Consider the following 20,270-nt stretch of genomic DNA (forward strand, 5'->3'; position numbering starts at 1 on the left):
GTGTGGGTGCGGACAGCTAGAGATAGAAGACTCCAGAACGGGAGTATGGAAGCGGATCAGTTGACAGACTAAAAAAGTATCTGATGATAAGACAGAGCAGGACAAGTTAACATTCCCCTAGTCAAAAGGGGTATGTACTGAAACTGGATGTAGGTATCACCAATAAAGATAGACAGACACTGATAACTATTCGGGAAGATTTTGAATTTTCTGGTCACCGGAAAGATAGGATAGCCATAACCTGATTCTGGTATACCGACAGTCGTTTGAAACCACTTTTGGAACCAGAAGGGAGATTGAAGCTCTATGCAGAAGGATAATCATGACAGTCTATACAGCAACAAATAGGCTGAAAAACGCACCACAATTCCCCTATTCTAATGCAGAAATCAGTACAGGGGCTGTAAAAAACTATGGAGTTCTTTATCTTTGTAAGGATTGCCTTCAGCATTTTCATATCATGAACCACTGCTTAGCCTATATCTATACCATATATTGTTAAAACAGATTGCTACCATCCCTGAAAACAGACATCATCATTTCAGAAATTATTTACAGAAAACTATGATGAGAATAGAATAACTAACCTCCTTGAGCTATGACCAGAGCAGCGGGAGAGAGCGTCCAAACCGGTCCAGAGAGAGCCATGCAAGAGTGGACGAGAGCCCCGAAGAATCTGAGACCCAAAGAAGCTTGAATTTTGCACACAAGAAAAACTCAGGTGCAGACTCCCCTCGCAACAAAAATTTCCGTGAAATCCAAGGCCAGAAGGCCCCCGGATTTGAGAGAAGAGAAACACAATTAAGCGTTCTGTAGGAATACTTGTAGGCTCGAAGGCTATTCCCGTTCTAGGCGTCCTTACATGTAAACTAGAACCATCAACGTGTCCAGTGGAGAGGAGGGGATAACATGCATGACCCTATATCCTATACGCAGAGTGGCGAGATTTTAGGACCTACAGACAAAATGTCTGAGAGTTGACACCTGTAACAAATCATACTAAGCCAATCCGCTGCTATCTCTCAGGAATAATTTGTCTTAAGCTTTAACAAGTGGCTGATACCCGAGAATGCATGCAGTATAAACCATACTAAGCCATTCAGCTGCAAAAGTGTTTAGATCTCCCAGGAATTTTCTGTCATGAGCTTAAAACGGTCGCTGATACCCGAGAACGCATGCAGAAACCAACATTATGACACAGGGTGGCAGAATGCCTTGCGAGCCACAACAACCAGAAGAAACTCTCGCCAGGTGTCTATCCTTGACAAAAATGTCGAAACCTGTGCGGGTCTGTGATAGGGTGTCAAAATCTCTTTGGATACCGCTTGCTCTCCCGCGCTCCGGCCGCTCCTCTCCGAACCAGTGCGGTCCTCTTAAAATCATATATAATAGTTAATCAAATTACATATATTCCTTATCCATATTAGTTATATATATGCTTCCAAGACGGAGACGGAGAGGACGAGGGCGAGGGCAAGCAACTCGATTTACCAGTTGGCGCATTTGAGTCGTTGTTTGAAGTTGCAAAGTGTGCAATGCAGCCAAATGGTCGCCTTTCTTGTTGATAAAAGACCAGATTGTAGTTTACTGCAACTCCATAAAACACACAATAAATTTTATATATATATATATATATATATATATATATATATAAAAGTTTTCGTAGTCCACATTAATTAGATATATGCTTGCAAAAGGGCAAAGGGTAAGGTCAAGGTCAAGGAACTCGATTTAGCCAGTTGGCACATGCGAGTCATTGTTTGAAGTTGCAAAGTGTGCAGTGTAGGAAACATGGTATGGTCGTCTTTTTTGTCGGCAAAAGACAGTTTATCCAATTTGCTATGCAAGTGGACTTTTTGAATTGTCTGGTGTTGAAATCCCGCGGAAAAATTTGAGGTGAAATCTTGATTTATGTTATTTAAACTGGTTTTTTGACTCTATATATGAATTCAACACCCTAAAAAACCCCTAAGGCACTTCGATTGTTAAGGGGGTTCCCATCAAGCGCGTGATTTCAATAAATTCCTACCTGATTTTAAATAAATTAGACGAGAAAAACCCACCGGAAAAACTTCCAAAAAGTCTCAGGAAAAACTTCCAAAAAGTCTCAATAAAAACAATTCGCTTTGTTACTAATACATGATTATAAGCAGTGTATATCCATCTTTATTCTAGACAGTAAGAAGATGAGGAATTAAGAAAATTCCCATTACTGAAATATAATTATTTTTAATATTTAAAATCTATAATCTCAAGATATATATATCATAATTACACGGGTATCACCCCAAGGTATTGGAGAGCACGTACCCCATGCCCCTGCGTACTGCTCCAGGCATTTGAGAGCACGTACCCCATGCTCCTGTGTACCGCTCCCAGGGATTGTAGAGCATGTACCCCATGCCCCACACTCCTAAGAGCTTGGACGCTGGTAGGAAACACTCTAAAATCACCAAGAGCTTCAACGGGTACTTTGGAGCTTTTCGAGAGTTTCACTGCAACAGATTTTGCCATTTTGAGTACTTATTTTGAACAGATTTTGACGTTTCGGGTACCTATTTTAGGCAGGGAAGACACCCTTTGTTTATTTTCTAAGTGATACATGCCTAGTTAGGGGGCTGGACTGCATGAGCTTTATAAAAGGATAAAGCCGTCGAGATGTAGCAACAATTGCAAATAAGTCTACTCTCTTGAAGCCTATCTTGAAGCTTTAATGATAAGATTCAATGAATTGCAGTGATAGTAAAAAAGAGAGTAGTGTGTTAGTCAATTTCATTTCATAAATTTCCAAACTTGAATTTCGAAGTTGAATATAATATAGCATTGCATGAAATCATATAATAATAGAATAATAACAACCTTTTTTTACAGTTTGGGAGTTCCGCATGTTTCTTTGTTGAGAATGGAATTTAATTGGCAAATTGTTGATAGATTAATATTTTTTTTGTGAAGTGTTTCGAAGTTTAATTTTTACATATTTCTTTGCAAAATGGAGTTTAATTGGCAAATTGTTGATAGATTAATATTTTTTTGTGAAGTGTTTCGAAGTTTAATTTTTACATATTTCTTTGCAAAATGGAGTTTAATTAATAAATTTTGAATAGAAATTAATTAATTATTTTATTTTTATTTTTAATATATTATATTATTGTCACTTCCAACTTGACATTTCCCATAAATTTAGGCAAATACTTATTCTCTCGTACCCAAATATCAAAAACTCATGCTTGCTACCTATATATATATAAATTTAATAAAAATTTAAGCATTATTTATATGATAAATAATTTAACCTATTAAATAAAGCATTCCATTGAACTATAGAAGAGAAAAGTATAACAATCAGAATTACACAGAGATTAAATCTCAAATCGCATCTGCCATAAACATATCAAACTTAAACAAGATTCCAGATCCTTCCCCTAAATTCTCTCTTATGACTGAAATGTTGAAGCCTCATAATATCAATCACTCATGTATATACGAGAACAACAGAGTACCTGTGATATGCAAACAGATTTAATCCAATCCATGGTATGAACGCTCTCTGATATTTCGGGTAGCAGATAAATCGAAACTCTAGTTTTCAAACTCCAAAAGGACTTGTGTGACCACTGCTCCTATTTCCTCTGTGATGGATACCTTTCTATGAAATCCTTTGCAGAATCTGGAAATTTCTTTTCTACGAGTGTCTTTAAACACCGCTCCTATTTCCTCTGTGATAGATACCTTTCTATGAAATCCTTTGCAGAATCTGGAAATTTCTTTTCTACGAGTGTCTTTAAACACTTCAAATACGAGAAATCTATTCTCGTTCCATCCTTCCTCACAACGTATAAGCATCTAGTTGAATTAAACAGCGAGTGACTGTCCACCTGCATGTTACGATAAGAAGAGACAGATCATTAAATGGAATTAGAATATGAAATAACAATAGAATACTAGTTGGGATGAAGAATAGCTTCTCAATAACCCTACAGAACATGTATTTTCAGTCTATCTTCAGAAGAAGCTAATTTTCAAATGTTGTTACACTTGAAGAATGTGTAATGTGTCCTGTATTGGAAAGTTTCATGTGAAAAAAGTTCTTTGGAACGGGTGACAGGATGGCCCATTGACATAATTTCACCATTTATGGACATTAATATACATATTTTTCCCTTTTCTTAGCCCTGCATTTTGTAAAACCAATTCTTCATTGTGACCCTTAAATTTTCCCACAAGGAATTAGCAAATGCACCAGGTCAGATAGCAGAGGATTTCTAAAAACAAATTCCTTTCATACAGGCTGGACTTTGAATCACCACGCTTAGGTCAACTGTCGACGTGGAATTTCTACCATCAAATTGCCCTAATTCAAATCTTACAAGGGTCAAGCATCGTATCCTAAGAACTGCTTGTGCAAATGGTGCTGTTACATGAAACAAAAATGTAGATGGTTTTAAGTTGCCTAATATAAATAACTAACCAAACATCTTCAGCGACATTTGTTCAATTATTATATAATTTAACATCAAATAAAATTGGAAATTCAGGAACTGCCAGTATGACAGCATCTTACCATTACGAAGTCAACACCACATCCCATCTTTCCTTCAGCTTCTGGATGGTGAATCAGAATCTTTTCAAGAACTTCTCTTTCATGTTCAGGCCGTAGTCTATCACCATTGTTATAACTGTTCATAATTAAACAAGTCGATGTTAGACAAGAATTTCATCACTACAGCATCTCAGAACATACCACTCTGCACCATGAAATCATTAATGCTTAATTTTTTTATTTTTTCATATAAAATTCAGTACTACGAAATCATTACCACATCCCACTTACCACTACGAAATCATTAACATTTAATCTTTTATTTTTCATATGAAACTTTGTCACAAGCCAGCTTTTCTAACATACAATTAAGTAATAAAATATTCATGATATACAGTTTCTTCGTTAAACAATCAATGAATTTGTTTTCCTTCCTCAAGAAAGCTTCCAAAAAATTTGATTAAAACACAGTAAATTAGTATGACTTTGGCATAGTGACCCCAGAGCTTCATGCCAAAATACGACAAAGTGACAAAGCATTACCTTCATTGTATAAGGTTATTTTCCCATCATTAGCTAAGATTATTTTACCAGTACTCAATAAGATTATGGCTCTACTAAGTACTGAAACAATAATACATGTTAATATAGCAATTGTACTTTTGATTCTCATTGGATATGGTGTCCGAAAATAAAAAATCATTACCTGCTGAAATGAAGAATTGTTCTCATTGAATGGAGTAAAGGATTGATTTCCTGAAAAATCCCCTGCAATTTTGGAGGGATGTTAGAAGTCTGCTCTACGTAACTTCTAGTGTTATATGATCTGGGAGCACATCTTCTGTTAGTCAAATTGTTATGGTCCCGATGCTTGTTATCCTTTTTCACCGACCACAATGAAGGAATACCACCTCCACCTTTGCTGGTCCTTCCATATTCCATACCTTTTTTCATGCAAGACTTTTTAGCTGGATTATTTACACTTTCTGCTTCCCAACCCGATGTTGTAGGTGTTTTGCCGTCATACGTGTCATGTTCGTTACGCCATCCTTTCAAGGCAGGTCTTACGGTTATTCTCTCTGGTCTTTGATTCCATCCATCTGAATCCTGTCCTTGTTTTATAGTCAAACCAACATTTTCTTCCGTTTCCATGTCGCAGTAGCCAGGTGTGACTGTATCCTCTCCTGAAGTTCTTGGCCTGTGACAACTTTCTCCAGGAATGGTTTCTTTTTCCAAACTTAATGTATTTTGAATGTCAAATTCGGCATGCTTATATTCCCTATAAGGTTCTTTAGTTGTCCAGTCCGTGTTCCTAGTTTCTTGCATAGGGCAACCTAGAAGCATTTCCTTTGGCTGCGTCACTTTCATCACTGCTTGATCGTGTATATTATTTCTATCAATTTTTTCTGGTTGGGCTCTTCCGTACGATCTTGTTCCTAATGGGACTATATTTGCACCTGTTGGCGTGAATTTGTTGCTACGATCAGACAAAGATCTATAGCATTTATCATGTTTTCCCTCCGAAAACCCACCCCATGTTGGACTGGCCAGATTATCAGCGCTCGTAGACTTCACTGCATTGCTTTCAGAAACAATTTTTTCGTTATTACATCCCTCCCAACCATGTTTTTCAATCATCGACTCTGAGTATGGCTCCCATCCATCAGAATGTTCACCTTTTAATAAATCTATCACCTTATCATTTGTTTCATTTACACTGCTATGTCTATTTGCTGTTGCATTCTCATCAGAAATATCCTTAACATGACAGTTCGTGATTGCAGTCAGACTTTTACTTTTAGTTACTGTATCTTGAGTGCTACTCTCAACACGCATACTTTTCAGAATAGGCTGTTCTCCGGTTGAACTTGTTTCTTGAACCTCTGCTTGCAAATCCACACCCCATCCAGTAGCTCGTGAATCTTTGCCTGTCTTTTGATTCCGTTCTACCTCCTGAAAAATATTTCTAGGATGTGCTTCTGTCTGGTTTCTTATAAATGATCTTGTTTTTACCAGAGGTACAAGTCTTTCGTGAGTCTTTTTAAATTCAGATCTCTTATCAGATACTGTGACATTAGAAAAAGACGATTTATGTTCACTTTCTTCTTTTGCACAGTCCTCCCAACTAGAACTTGTTAAAATATCAGTACTGGAAGGCCAACCAGTGTTTTCATTCCCATTTTGTTGGAATGCAAATTTCTTTCCTGAGTAACTGTCCTCTTGGAAAGAAAACCCAGAAGGAAGAGATGAATACTTCTGTGATCCACTTTCTTCAGGTCCGCACTTATTGTCCAGATTTTTATGAAATATCTTACTTTCTTTCCCTTGAAAAGCAGTAGTTTTTTGAAATCTAGGTAATGCTGATTTGAAGTGACTCTGCCGACCATCATGAATTCTTGTCATCTCGTGTTGATGTATTCTTTCTGAACTACGGTTATCCCAATGAGTATAATCCTTAGTTCTTTTCTTACTTGCAAATGTGCTATTCAGGTCCTTATTCTTTGACATATTAGGAATTACATTACCTTGCAAATCACCCCTACAATCTTTTCCATCTGATGTTTCTACATTTGAGTTCCAACCTGATAAATATGTGACATCATCCGCTTGCAATCCAATTTTCCAACCTTTTTCTTGTTTAGAGCATTGCCATTTTTCTTCCCTTGATATCCGAGAGTTGTCGATTTTTGTCCGACCGACTGCGCAGTGCCTTTTCCCTTCAGGCCTCGAGTTTGAGTCCCAACTAGACAAATTTCTAACTTCATCATGCTGCGAATTACTGTCCCATGAATTCTCTCCACATTTTGACATGCCCCCTGCAATTTCCGCATTTGAGTTCCAACCAGTGGACGCCTCCCAACCAGATAACTTAATACTCATTTCATCTTTGGTTGCTCTCTTGTCATCCTTTGAGCAAACCCAATCATCTATTTGTGAGTCTGGCTTTGTGGATGCCTCCCACCCAGAAAACTGAATACTCCGTTGACATCTAGACGCCTCCTTGTCAGCAATCGATGAAAGCCAACCATCTGTTTGTGAGTCTGATTTTGTCAATGCTTCCCAACTAGATAACTGAGTAATTGTTTGAAATTTGGATGCTTCTTTCTGAGCTATTGAGGAAACCCAACCATCTGCTTGTGAATCATCTTTTGTGGATGTCTCCCAACCAGATAACTGATTAGTTGTTTGACATTTAGATGCTTCCTTGTCAGCCATTGAATGAACCCAACCATTTTTTTGTGAAGCCATCTTTGAGGATCCCTCCCGACAATCTGTTTGTGAGTTTGTCTTTTTGGATGCCTCCCAGCCAGATAATTGAATAGTTGTTTGACTTTTGGATGCTTCCTTGCCAGCCATGGAGCAAATCCAACCATCTGTTTGTGAGTCTGGCTTTGTGGATGACTCCCAACCGGATAACTGAATAGCTGTTTGACATTTAGAAGCCTTCTTGTCAGCCACTGGGCAAACCCAGCCTTCTGTTTGTAAGTCTAACTTTGTCAATGCCTCCCAACCATCTGTGTTTGAGTTTGGCTTTGTGGATGCTTCCCAACCATCTGTTTGTGAGTCTGCCTTTGTAGATGCCTCCCAGCCAGATAACTGAATAGTTGTTTGATACTTGGATGTTTCCTTGCCAGCCGTTGAGCAAATCCAACTATCTGTTTGTGAGTCTGGCTTTGTGGATGCCTCCCAACCATCTGTTTGTGTGTTTGGCTTTGTGGATGCCTCCCAACTGGATAGCTGAATAGTTGTTTGACATTTGGATGCCTTCTTCTCAGCCACTGGGCAAACCCAACCTTCAGTTCGAGTGTCTAGCTTTGTCAATGACTCCCAACCATCCGTGTTTGAGTTTGGCTTTGTGGTTTCCTCCCAGCCAGATAACTGAATAGTTGTCTGACATTTAGATGCTTCCTTGCCAGCCATTGAGTGAATCCAGCCATCTGTTTTTGGGTCGGGCTTTGTGGATGCCCCCCACCCTTCTGTTTGCGTGATTGGCTTTGAGGATGCCTCCCAACCAGATAACTGGGCAGTTGTGTGACATTTGGATGCCTTCTTGTCAGCCACTGGGCAAACCCAGCGTTCTGTTTGTGAGTCTAGCTTTGCCCACGACTCCCAACCATCTCTGTTTGAGTCTGGCTTTGTCCATGATTCCCAACCATCTGTGTTTGAGTTTGGCTTTGTGGATGCTTCCCAACCATCTGTTTGTGAGTCTGCCTTTGTGGATGCCTCCCAGCCAGATAACTGAATAGTTGTTTGACATTTGGATGCTTTCTTTCCATCCCTTGAACAAATCCAACCATCTGTTTGTGAGTCCGGCTTTGAGGATGCCTCCCAACCATCTGTTTGTGTGTTTGGCTTTGTGGATGCCTCCCAACCATCTGTTTGCGTGTTTGGCTTTGTGGATGCCTCCCAACCAGACAACTGAATAGATTTTTGACATTTGGATGCCTTGCTGCCAGTAAATGGGCAATCCCAACCTTCCGTTTGCAACTCTAGCTTTGTCAATGCCTCCCAACCATCTTTGTTTGAGTCTGTCTTTGTGGCTGCCTCCCAACCATCTGTTTGTGAGTCTGGCTTTATGGATGCCTCCCAACCATCTGTTTGCGAGTCTGGCTTTATGGATGCCTCCCAACCATCTGTTTGTGAGTCTGGCTTTGTGAATGCCTCCCAACCATTTGTTTGATCTGGGGAATTTGCAATTGTGTCCCACGAAGACTTTAAATCACCATTCTTACAATTAGCTATCCCATTTTCCATTGGGGAATCCACAAAAATAACATCTGAACACACAAACTCACTGGTATCATCTATTTCATCACACATATTTTTGTCCAAATGGGATTCTAAGGAGGAAGCTTCTTTTCCACAGGGAATCATGCCCATATTTTCCAAGAAATCATAAACATCTTCATGCTTGCAGAGTTGATCGGGACGTTCACTGGCACCCTGCAGGGAGAAACGATTGTTAAATTAACAAAGGAGAATCGTGTTGGTTTCAAATTGTCAAAACATGCAAATAAATCTTCCAGATTTTAGATTCGTTATTTTCTGGGATAATGTAATTAATCCTTTCAAGTATGAAGAAATATGGTTGCAGACAAAGAAAAAGTGAAGAAATATGGTTGCAGACAAAGAAAAAGTGATTGCCGGAAAGACTGCACAGAAACATAAAATACTAGGACAAGTGGCCTGAAATACCAAGTATTAAAATAGTTATTTTTATGGATTGTTTAGTGGAAGTAATGTGGCATTCTCAGAAGGCTGCAAATACGTACACTTAGCAGAGAATCAGAACGACGCAAATTTGTACATTTTACAATATCTGGTTGTACATAAATAGAGAATGTGGGATAAAAATACCTCTAGTTAAATGCAGTGACAGCCAGGAAGCAAAGAGACCATAAATAATACCATCCTATGTAACACAACAATATACATATGGATGCCACTTCTGATAAAAAGTACTTTTTAGAGCATGATTTCTACAGAGGGACAGACAAGTGGGACGTAGTTCACTTCCCATTTAACTTTACAACTTCATATTGCAGAACCAAACTTTCAATAAACAAAAATTATTAACATCAACCAATGTACATTCCATGGATTCCATTCCTGAAAATTTGAAAATGAACTTGGTATAAACTATATAATTATCGTACCGATTACATGGTTGATACATTATGCTAATAACAGAGGCAATGAGAAGACCCTGAAAAGCAGATTTTGGAGCATCTGACAAAAAAATTGTTTTCCAACTTAAAAATTCGATGCTTCTATCATATTGTTTTGGACAGAGAATATATTTGGATTTGTCATCATCAAGCATTGAACAAAGTGACAATAAGAGTAACATCATTTACCTTATACAGGCAATTTACAGCGTCAACTTTGGGCTGTCTTCTTGTGACATAGAAGAAACCTTTATTATTCTTGACTCACAACTTTAATGCATTTTACAGCAATAGATGGACATTATGAATTTACTGGATTTCCTTTCATGTGTTCATAATCTCTCTATGTGCAAATGGCTATATGAACCAAGAGGAGTCTGAGAAGCTGTGTACCAAATGACACAGTTGGTGCTCAGCTTACTTTATTAACAAAGAAACTTAAACAAAAATTAACTTCTTATTAAAAAAAAAAGGCACATTAAGATGTGAGTGACAACAATCTCAACTATTCTGGCTTCTAGGTTGTACTCTAACACCTATAAACTACTATTTTTGAAATGGCATTTCACTTGTAGTTAAAACTAAGCATTAAAATGTTAACTACTATGCTATTATTTCCACAGTGCCAGTTAGAGTCTTTTGCCCACCCAATATATTATATTTGCAATAAAAGGTCAATATTAAGAAATTCAAGATAAGGTGATTTCTGGCTCAAGAAAGACTCTAGAGCCCAGACTTCTCTAATTGTGAGAAACATAATAAACTAAATTAAAGAGTTTAAAGGAAATATACTTCAAAGAAGTCAAGAAAGGATTATAATTTTGTCAAAAGACAAAATTGGAGTCAACCATTGAGGAGAAAGAAACGAATTTAATTCGAAAATGAATAGAGAAACTAAGGTTTCCATACATAATTCTACATTTTAGACCAGATGTCCATTTTGTCGAACAAAACATCAGTATTTATCGATTTTTAAAAATCACACAATACTTAGTCAAAATGTTGAAGATTGTTTACCTTGGAAGAATATCAAGGTAATACTCAGACACAAATTAAAAGATGAAAAGAAGAACTCGCAAAACTTCAACAAAAGAACAATGGATCGGAAAATGAATATAAAGATTTCGAAAACGTGTTTTACAATAAGTCGAAAGGAGAAAAAAGGAAATTTTGAGCCTAAGGGACCACAATAAAAAATTACTTGCACAGATAAAAAAAATATAAGGTTAAAAACAAAATCTAAAACAAGAAAAAGAAAGTTCCGACCAAAAGCTCAACAAAATTTTATCAGAGAAGGAAGAGGAAAATTTACGCTTACAGAACCTTAATAAAAAATTATTAGAACAAATCAAAAGTATTAAAGATAAAGAGAAGGATACTAAAGACAAGGTCAATGATTCAGATAATGACGAACTTTTACGTCTACGGAATCATAACCAAAACCTTCTTACGCAAATAAAAAAGCTTAAAAGTGACAAGAAGTCATTGAATGATAAGTTAGAACAACTTACTCAAAAAGAAGTATTGAAGTCTCCAGTCGTAACAATCCAAGTTGAAGATAAAGGAACGAATATCAATCCAGCCAATGTCACAAATCATGAAGAAGAGAAACCAATGGAAGATAAAACATATTTAGATGTTGCATTGCAAATAATGAAAATTCCAAGTGATGATTCAGTAAGCAACTCAACAACAACAATCCCTGAAATTAATCGAGAAATCACCACAAACAGATTAGGGCGAGACCAAACTACAAAAATTCCTTATTGACATCCGAATCACGAGAAAAGAAAACTAAATCAATCTACATATTTGAACCATTCAGAACCGAAACAAAAAATTTATGTTCCAAAGAATACTGAATTTTGCAGAATCCAGTGCTATGATAACAATTCATTACAAAATTCCAGTGATCAAAATATTCCATAGAAGGTTAATCTAGGATTGTCCGATCTGTTCTCAGTCCGACAATTTCTTTTATCACTCAGAACATCATATCATCTTGTATCAACCAAGATGAAAGTTCAGAGACGAGAAGATATTTGAAACAGGGACAAGATCAAGCCCTTTCTTCAGTAAGCTTTGAGGACAAAGCTTTTTGAAGAGGAGTGCAATGTTATGAATAAAAAATATATAAAATAATACAAATAATGTAAAACAATAATAATAATAATAAATAATGATTAAGTAGTATCTAGTTAATGAAAAGGTATGTCCCTAAGGACATAACCTTTTGTGAATCATATAAGCAGGCCCTCACCCTCATTGTAATCATTTCACATCAATTCTTTATATAATATTCGATATACAATTACTTGTCCTATAATGGATGTTTATGTCTTCAAAGTGTTCTGAAGAGTACAGTTGTGGATATGAACTTTGTTCATTACAAAAGTCCTCAAATTGAAGTTTGGCCACCCTAGGGTTTTCCTAGGGAAAATTAGCTAGGGCAAGAGAAATCAAGGCCTAAATAAGATAGATTAGCCACCAAAAATAATGATTTTGAGGCCACTGTTAGTTTTTGTAGCATTGGATGTGTTCTAGCCACAAAATTTGGTGGAGAGGTTAGAATACATGAGATCTCCAAAACCCAAAAATTGTTTTTGGAAATTCTGCCTAGAAATGACTTAATTAGATTATTAACCATTTTTAAAATATTTCCTCAGTCTAAACTTAGGGAATATAGTTAATTAATCAGTTTTAATTAAGTCAAGGCGAGAATCATCTAGAAACTCACATGGATCGATCCAGAGATGATCTTAGCCATTGATTAAATTTTAATCTTGGTCATTGGTGCTCCAACAGAGGATTATAAGAGGAGGTCGATGTGGTGATGGAAAAAACACTTAAGCAGTCCGATTTCTTGGTAGATTGATTTCCAGAGTAGCAGCAATCAGTTGCCGGAGAGAACTAGAGATCGAAGCAGAGTGAGAGGGGCAAAGACAGTGAGGCTAGAGGAAGTATTCCAGATCCAGTGAGTGCATTTGCAGAGAGGCAGAAGAGCCACAGAGAAGCTAACGCAAGGGCTGTGCAATAGCTTCTAAAGGAAAGTTTGATTTGCTGAGGGAAAGACGTCTTCAGTTCCAAAGGTCGAGAAGGAGTCCCAGAGTGCTAGAGAAGCATTTTTCTAGCCAGCAAAGGGCATAGCGACTTCATCAGAGATCAGTCAGAGGCTTGACGTCAATTAGACTGCGCAGAGGCTGACGTAGAGGGTTGGGGGCCGAGTTTCTGAAGGCAAGTTGTGCCAGGGTTTTCCTGTGAGGTAAGGGAATTCCTCACTAGATTTTTACCATTATTTTTTCTGTAGGATTTCCAGATATCAATGTTCAGTTGTACTCATAATTTCTCACTGTTGCATAATAATAAAACCCTCAGTTGCTGCACCGGTTTTCCCGCATTGGGCTTTTCCGGGGACTTTGGTCCAAAAAAAATTGTGTTAATTTTATGTGTGTGTGCTAGCATTTCTCAGCTTCTAGCAGATAAATTGTTAATTAATTAACAATTACGAGAAATAATACCAATTGCTGCAATAGGATTCCTGTTTGTGGAATTTTCACATGGTATCAGAGCGCAGTTGATTAGTCGGGGAGCTCATAAACAAAGGAAAGGAATTTCGCTGCTCAGCAAGGGCAACAGGGCGAAATTCCGAAGGGCAGTGCAGTATTTTTTCTAGGAGGCCGAGTTGCTTGAGGAGGTTCTTCTTTTTTTTTTTTGAGTGAGCAGAAAAATTCTATCCTTCCAGATCGAGTGATTCCAGAGGCAAAGGGAGCAGCTTAGTGCTTTCATTAAACAAATCTCTATCTGGATGCAGGGGTTTTGCAGCAGTAAGCTGAAGCAAACCAATGTCGGGGTGGAAGAGAGAAGAGCACACACACAAGGAAAATTTTCCTCAGGGAACTTCTAGTCTCAAGAAGTTCGATTTTTCGTTGTAGATGATAGTAGTTGTAAGCAAATTTTCTCACTCCAGAAGGGAGTGCGAGTAGAAGCTGAGCAGAAAGAAAGATGAAGTTTTCGACAGTTCGTTGAGATGGCCACTGTTGGGCTTCTTGATCAGGACAGGTTGGATGGAGCTTCCAACTACATCAATTGGAAGGTTAGAATTTCCTTCCTTCTAGATGAATATGGCCTGAAAGCCTACATTGATGTTGTAGTGGCAGTTCCCCAGGATGCAGATCAGCAGAAAGAATACAAGAAAGCATGAACAAAGCAATTGATCCTAGATGGAGTCCGGGATCATATTGTCTCATAGCTGGCAAAGATACCACCAAATAGATGTGGGGTGTTCTCTCCACGTAATACCAAGATACTTCCAAGCAGTAGAAGATGTACCTAGAGGAGAAGTTGAGATGCATTCAGATGCAGAAGGGGGAAGGCATAGATCCCTTCCTTACCAGGATTCAAGAGGTCTGAGACCAGCTGTCAACGGTTGGGGCAACGCCTCAATCCACGGAGCTAGTGCGATTGGCACTCAATAGCGTCTCAGAGGATTGGCAGGTTTTTGTCCAAAGCATATTGGGCAGAGATAGGCTACCAGACTGGAATAGAATGTGGGATGATTTGTAGCAAGAGGAGTTGAGACGAGCTCTGTTAAAGAGCTCCATCAGTGGTAGCAATAGTGGATCGAAGACAATGAAGGAGGAGGGGAATGTGGCCCTCACATCAAAGGGTCCCAGTCAGGGGAGTAGAGAAAGAAGAAGGACCTATCAAAGGTCAAGTGCTTCAAATGTGGTGAGCTCGGTCACTACAAACCCAGTGTCCTTTCAGGAAGAAGGACAAGGAAGATAAGTTGGACCAGCAAGCAGCTTCAACTTAGATTGATAGGCTTTCCTCCAGGCTGAAGGAAGACTTCGCTATGTTCGCCGATATACCTCCAGGAGTGAGATGGGGAGATTTGGTGTTGTAGCCTCAGAGAGCTACAAAGATTGGGCAGGGTCCTTAAAGAGTCCACCTCATGGATCATTACCTGGCTACGAGAGCCCACGATATTCAGTAGCATGATGGTTTAGTGGCAGTTGATGCAGTCAGTATCAAAAGTGACAATTATAGGGACTAGTAGCAGTTAGATGCTGGGAAGCGCAGTGCAGAGTTGGCAGCAGCAGTGCAGATCCTTTAGTGATAATGCAGATGCTAGTCGCAGTCAAAGGCTTGAGAGACAGATGCATCGTACTGATCATAGTTGATTCGGTATTTTGGATGCTTTTTAGTTGTAGATGTTGCAGTTGCAGCAACAACAAATGAGAGGGAGTTGCAATGCAGATGCAATGTTGGTAGTAGTATCGCAGTGTCAGTAGCATATATCAGAGTTGCGTAGTGGTTGGTGGGCAGCAGTAGCCAAACATCAACAACATGACTGGAGATGATGCAGAGACAATGTGTTGTGGTAGGGAGTGCACCACTAGAACACATTCCTGGCTAAGAGGGAGTGTTATTTTTTGTAGCATCAAATGTGTTCTAGCCCTGAAATTTGGTGGAGAGGCTAGAATACATGAGATCTCCAAAACCTGTAAATTGTTTCTGGAAATTCCGGCTAGAAATGACTTAATTAGATTATTAACCAGTTTTTAAATATTTCCCACGTCTAAACTTAGGGAATATAGTTAAATAATCAGTTTTAATTAAGTCAAGGTGAGAATCATCTAGAAACTCACATGGATCGATCCAGAGATGATGCTAGCCATTGATTAAGTTTTAATCTTGGTCGTTGGTGCTCCAACAGAGGATTATAAGAGGAGGTCGATGTGGTGATGGAAAAAAACATTTAAGTAGTCTGATTTCTTGGCAGATCGATTTCTAGAGTAGCAACAGTCAGTTGCCAGAGAGAGCTAGAGATCAAAGTAGTGTGAGAGGGGCAGAGACAGTGAGGCTCGAGTTAGTATTCTAGATCCAGTGAGTGCATTTGTAGAGAGGCAGAAGAGCCACAGAGAAGCTGACGCAGGGGCTGTGCAATAACTTGTAAACTAAGTTGCAGGAAACGTGGCCCTAGGGGGCGTTTCTCCAGGGGAAACGAAACGAAACGCGTTTCCCCGTACCGTACGGCCTGGAAACGCGTTTCCGGCCGTACGGCCACGTTTCCGTTTCGGGAAACGTGGCCGTACGGCCGGAAACGCGTTTCCAGGCCGTACGGGCCACGTTTCCCCCAAAAAAACATTTGTTTTTTAATTTTTTTTTTTTCTAATGTAGATCTCTTACATTTGTTTGCCCTAGTGTTGATATGCAGTTCATGGTAATGTTAAATTCTTAAAGTAAAAGTGATATTCTCCTTTATTTTTCATTTTCATCCTTTTACTTAAATTTTTAACATTACCATGAAATGACTCAGGATGTTTGAGAGTGGTTTCGCCGTCATTGGATTTCATATGGAGAAAGTAGAATTTTAGATCTTACTCAAAATCCAGCAGACTTATCTGTTTTTCAGGATTTCAGGATTGGGGGGATTTCAATGTTTCCATTGGATTTTATCATGTACTAGGGTATGGAACTTGTATTTAATCGAGAGAACAAAGCCCTCTATGCAGGGGAGACTCCCAATAATCAAGAGAATGTAGGGTACTAGGGTATGAAACTTGTATTTAATCAAGAGCACTAAGGTCATTCGACTATGTAGGAGGAGACTCCCAATCAACCACGAGACAAAAAATTAGAAATTTCTCGTGGCTGATTTTGGATATTTCTATTTTCATTATGTGATTATTCATGAGTAAATGTGATGTAAATTTAGATACTTATAGTCTATGCATTGACAATTGACAATTTTATCATAATGTAATAAATTAGAATGTATCATATATTCTTTATGATTGCACATATTTCTTAAATTCCTAATATATATATATATATTCGCGTTTCCCCGTTTCCAAAATTTGGGGAGGTCGCGTTTCGTTTCGCTTCCCGTTTCGGAAACTCGTTTCCGTTTCCCCGTTTCGTGCAACTTAGCTTGTAAAGGAAACTTTGATTTGTTGAGAGGGAAAGACATCTTCAGTTCCAAAGGCCGAGGAGGAGTCCCAAAGTGCTAGAGAAGCATTTTTCCAGAGAACAGAGGGCATAACGACTTCATCAGAGATCAATCAGAGGCTTGACGTCAATTAGACTGCGCAAAGGGTCAGGAGCCAAGTTTCTGAAGGCAAGTTGTGCCAGGGCTTTCCTATGGGGTGAGGGAATTCCTCACTAGATTTTTGCTATTATGATTTTCTATAGGATTGTTGCATCCAGTTGTACTCAAAATTTCTCACTGTTGCATAATAATAAAACCCTCAGTAGCTGCACCCCTTTTCCCACATTGGGTTTTTCCGAGGACTTTTGTCCAAAAACAATTGTGTTAATTTTATGTGTGCTAGCATTTTTCAGCTTCCAGCGTTTTATTTTTCCACAAAAAATTATTTGTGAAGGTTGTAGTGTGTTTATTCGATATTTGTCGTATTAGATAAATTGTTAATTAATTAACAATTAGGAGAAATAATATCAATTGATCCAATATGATTCCTGTTTGTGGAATTTTCACAACCAACCCTACTCTTGATGTTGAATCCTTCCACCACTAAAAACTCCCCTCCTAGACAAATTCACACCAAGCCCTAGGTGAGGCTACTTATCCTTGAGAGGGTCGAAAGTAAAGAGAGAAAATAGAGAGAAGTCGAAATTATGGATAAAATAAGTTTTATCACCAGCTTGACAAGGCTAGTTCATAGTCCCTGGGTTGATGGAATCTATGGATGTTATAGAGTAGTTAATTCTTGCAAAGGAGTAAGGATGTTTTGATGCCCTAGCACCAAGCCCAAACTATTATCCTTGTGAGGGATCAAAGACACTTGGGAGAGCTACAACAAGAGTTCACCATGAGGATTATCATTAACATTCCATATATGATAATGCATACAATGAAGATATCTAGATTCTATACAATTTATCTTCAAAAATCAATAGTGAAATAGAAAAACCGTAGATAGCCATTACATTCCATACATTAGACATAAAATAAAAAATTCATAAATAACAAGGCCCACTTACAAGATGAAATGCATGTCTAATCCAATGTTGATCCAAGATAACTTCTCCAAAGACAAGAAAGGAACTCCAATAAACAAAGTACTCCATAGATTACATCTCTCCAACGATACAAGAGGCTAAAAATCTCATCAGAGGGTTGAATTAGTCACAAGTGATGGTGAATAGAATGAATGAGCCTCTCCTCTATTTATATGAGTAAGATCTCTAATTAGCCTAATAAGCCCCTAAAAACAAGTTTAATCACAATATATCCTTGGGTTACAAGCCAACCCACTACCCTTTAACCATAAATGCTCTAATAAGCCCACACATGTGAGCCGCTAGGCTTCCAGGGCTGACATGATGCTAAAAATAGGCTCCAAGTGGAATCTCCAAGTGCTATGAGGTGTCCAATGTGGTGTAATAGCATATAAAAATCATGAAATGAGGGTTGGCCCTCAAATTCTCCCCAATGGCTCTGTGATCCCAAGATCTAGCAGGGGCACTACAAAGTGGTCTCCATGGGTCTCCAACTTCTTAAAGCGTCCATCTTTTCTCTAGTGTTGAAAGCTTTTCAAGTGCAACTAGCCCTCCCAAGTCTCTAAAGGTGAGACCATCCTCCTCTGGGCCTTGAATCAACTTCCATCCATCAAATGGTGCTAAGGATGGCCTAGGGGCATACTTGGTCCAGGTGTGTCCAGTGTTGCATGATCCTTCCCCCCCTCCCCCCCACAGGAATCCAAGACTGGAACCATGTCTCGTACAAATCCTTGGGCGATCCTTGCGCAGAACTGTGGATCCAAAAATCAAATCTGCGGTTCTATTGCTTTGAGGTGATTTTTGGGAATCCGGAACCACATGGGCCTGATTTGCAGATCAAGAAAATGATTTGCTGCAAATCTGTGGAGTTTCATTCATGGATCCACGCAGATTGCAAGTGGATTCGGAGGGAGACGGGCGGTTCTGCAGGATTCTAATTTTTTCTTTGACTTAAGTTGGGTTATGGGTTCTCGGATACTCCCAAGGTGCTCCCTTGATGCTCCTTAGATGCTTCCTAGATGTTCCCTCGTGGTAATGTTTAATTCTTAAAGTAAAAGGACATCCTTTTACTTGAATTTTTAACATTACCATGAAGAGACTCAAGATGTTTGAGAGTGGTTCCAACCTCATTGGACTTCATATGGAGAAAACACAATTTCATATCCTATTCAAAATTCAACAGACTTAATAGTTTTCAGGAATTTAGGGTCAATGGGATTGTGGCATTTCATTAGATTATATCATGTATGAAGGTATTGTGAAAATTCCAAAACTAGAACCCTATTGCAACAACTGATACTATTTCTCCTAATTGTTAATTAATTAACATTTATTTGCTACAACAAATATCGAAATAAATACACTGCAACCTTCACAAATAAAATTCAGCGGAAAATAATGGGTTGGAAAATGAGAAATGCTAGCACACAAATAAAATTAACACAATTATTTTTGGACAAAAGACCTCGGAAAAATCCAACTTGGGAAAACCGGTGCAGTAGTGAGGGTTTTTATTATTATGCAACAGTGAGAAATTTAGAGTACAATTGCATGCTGAAATTTGGCAATCCTATATAGAAAAATACTAGCAAAAATCTAGTGAGGAATTTCCTCACCCCACAGGCAATTCTCGACACAACTTGTATTGCGTCAACCTCTGCGCTACTCTGCACATCCTGCTTGACGTCAAGCCTCTGACTAGTCTTTGATGAAGAGGTTCTACCTTCTGCTGGCTAGGAAAATGCTTCTCAGACACTCTGGGACTCCTCCTTGGCCTCTGGAGCTAAAGAAGTCTTTCCCTCTCAGCAAATCAAACTTTCCTCCAAAAGCTGCTGCGTTGCCCCTGCGTCAGCTTCTTTGTGGCTCTTCTACCTCTCCGCAAATGCACTCATTGGATCTGGAATACACCCTCCAGACTCACTGTCTCTGCCCCACTCACTACTTCGATCTTTACCTCTCCGGCAACTGCCTGTTGCTACTCTGGAAATCGATTTGCCAAGAAATCAAATTGCTCAAGTGTCTTCTCCATCACCACATTG

The 20,270-nt window shown here is 38.7% G+C and overlaps 1 protein-coding gene across 1 annotated transcript in view; it reads right to left on the reverse strand.

Moving 5' to 3' along the window:
• Nucleotides 1-3,329: 3,329 nt before the first annotated feature.
• LOC149260990 (uncharacterized) overlaps nucleotides 3,330-20,270 on the reverse strand; it is a 379,306-nt gene continuing 362,365 nt past the window's right edge. Inside the window, exons 19-21 of the mRNA XM_089367025.1 lie at nucleotides 5,247-9,484; nucleotides 4,562-4,676; nucleotides 3,330-3,875 (exon numbers count right to left, since the gene is read on the reverse strand). Of these exons, the coding sequence (XP_089223151.1) occupies nucleotides 3,708-3,875; nucleotides 4,562-4,676; nucleotides 5,247-9,484 (4,521 nt within the window). The 3' untranslated portion in view covers nucleotides 3,330-3,707. The remainder of the gene's footprint in view (nucleotides 3,876-4,561; nucleotides 4,677-5,246; nucleotides 9,485-20,270) is intronic.

Source organism: Pinus tabuliformis, chromosome 6 (genome assembly GCF_031772625.1).
Source record: "Pinus tabuliformis cultivar Carrire ecotype Pingquan chromosome 6, CPIR1, whole genome shotgun sequence".
Classification (NCBI taxonomy): Eukaryota; Viridiplantae; Streptophyta; class Pinopsida; order Pinales; family Pinaceae; genus Pinus; species Pinus tabuliformis.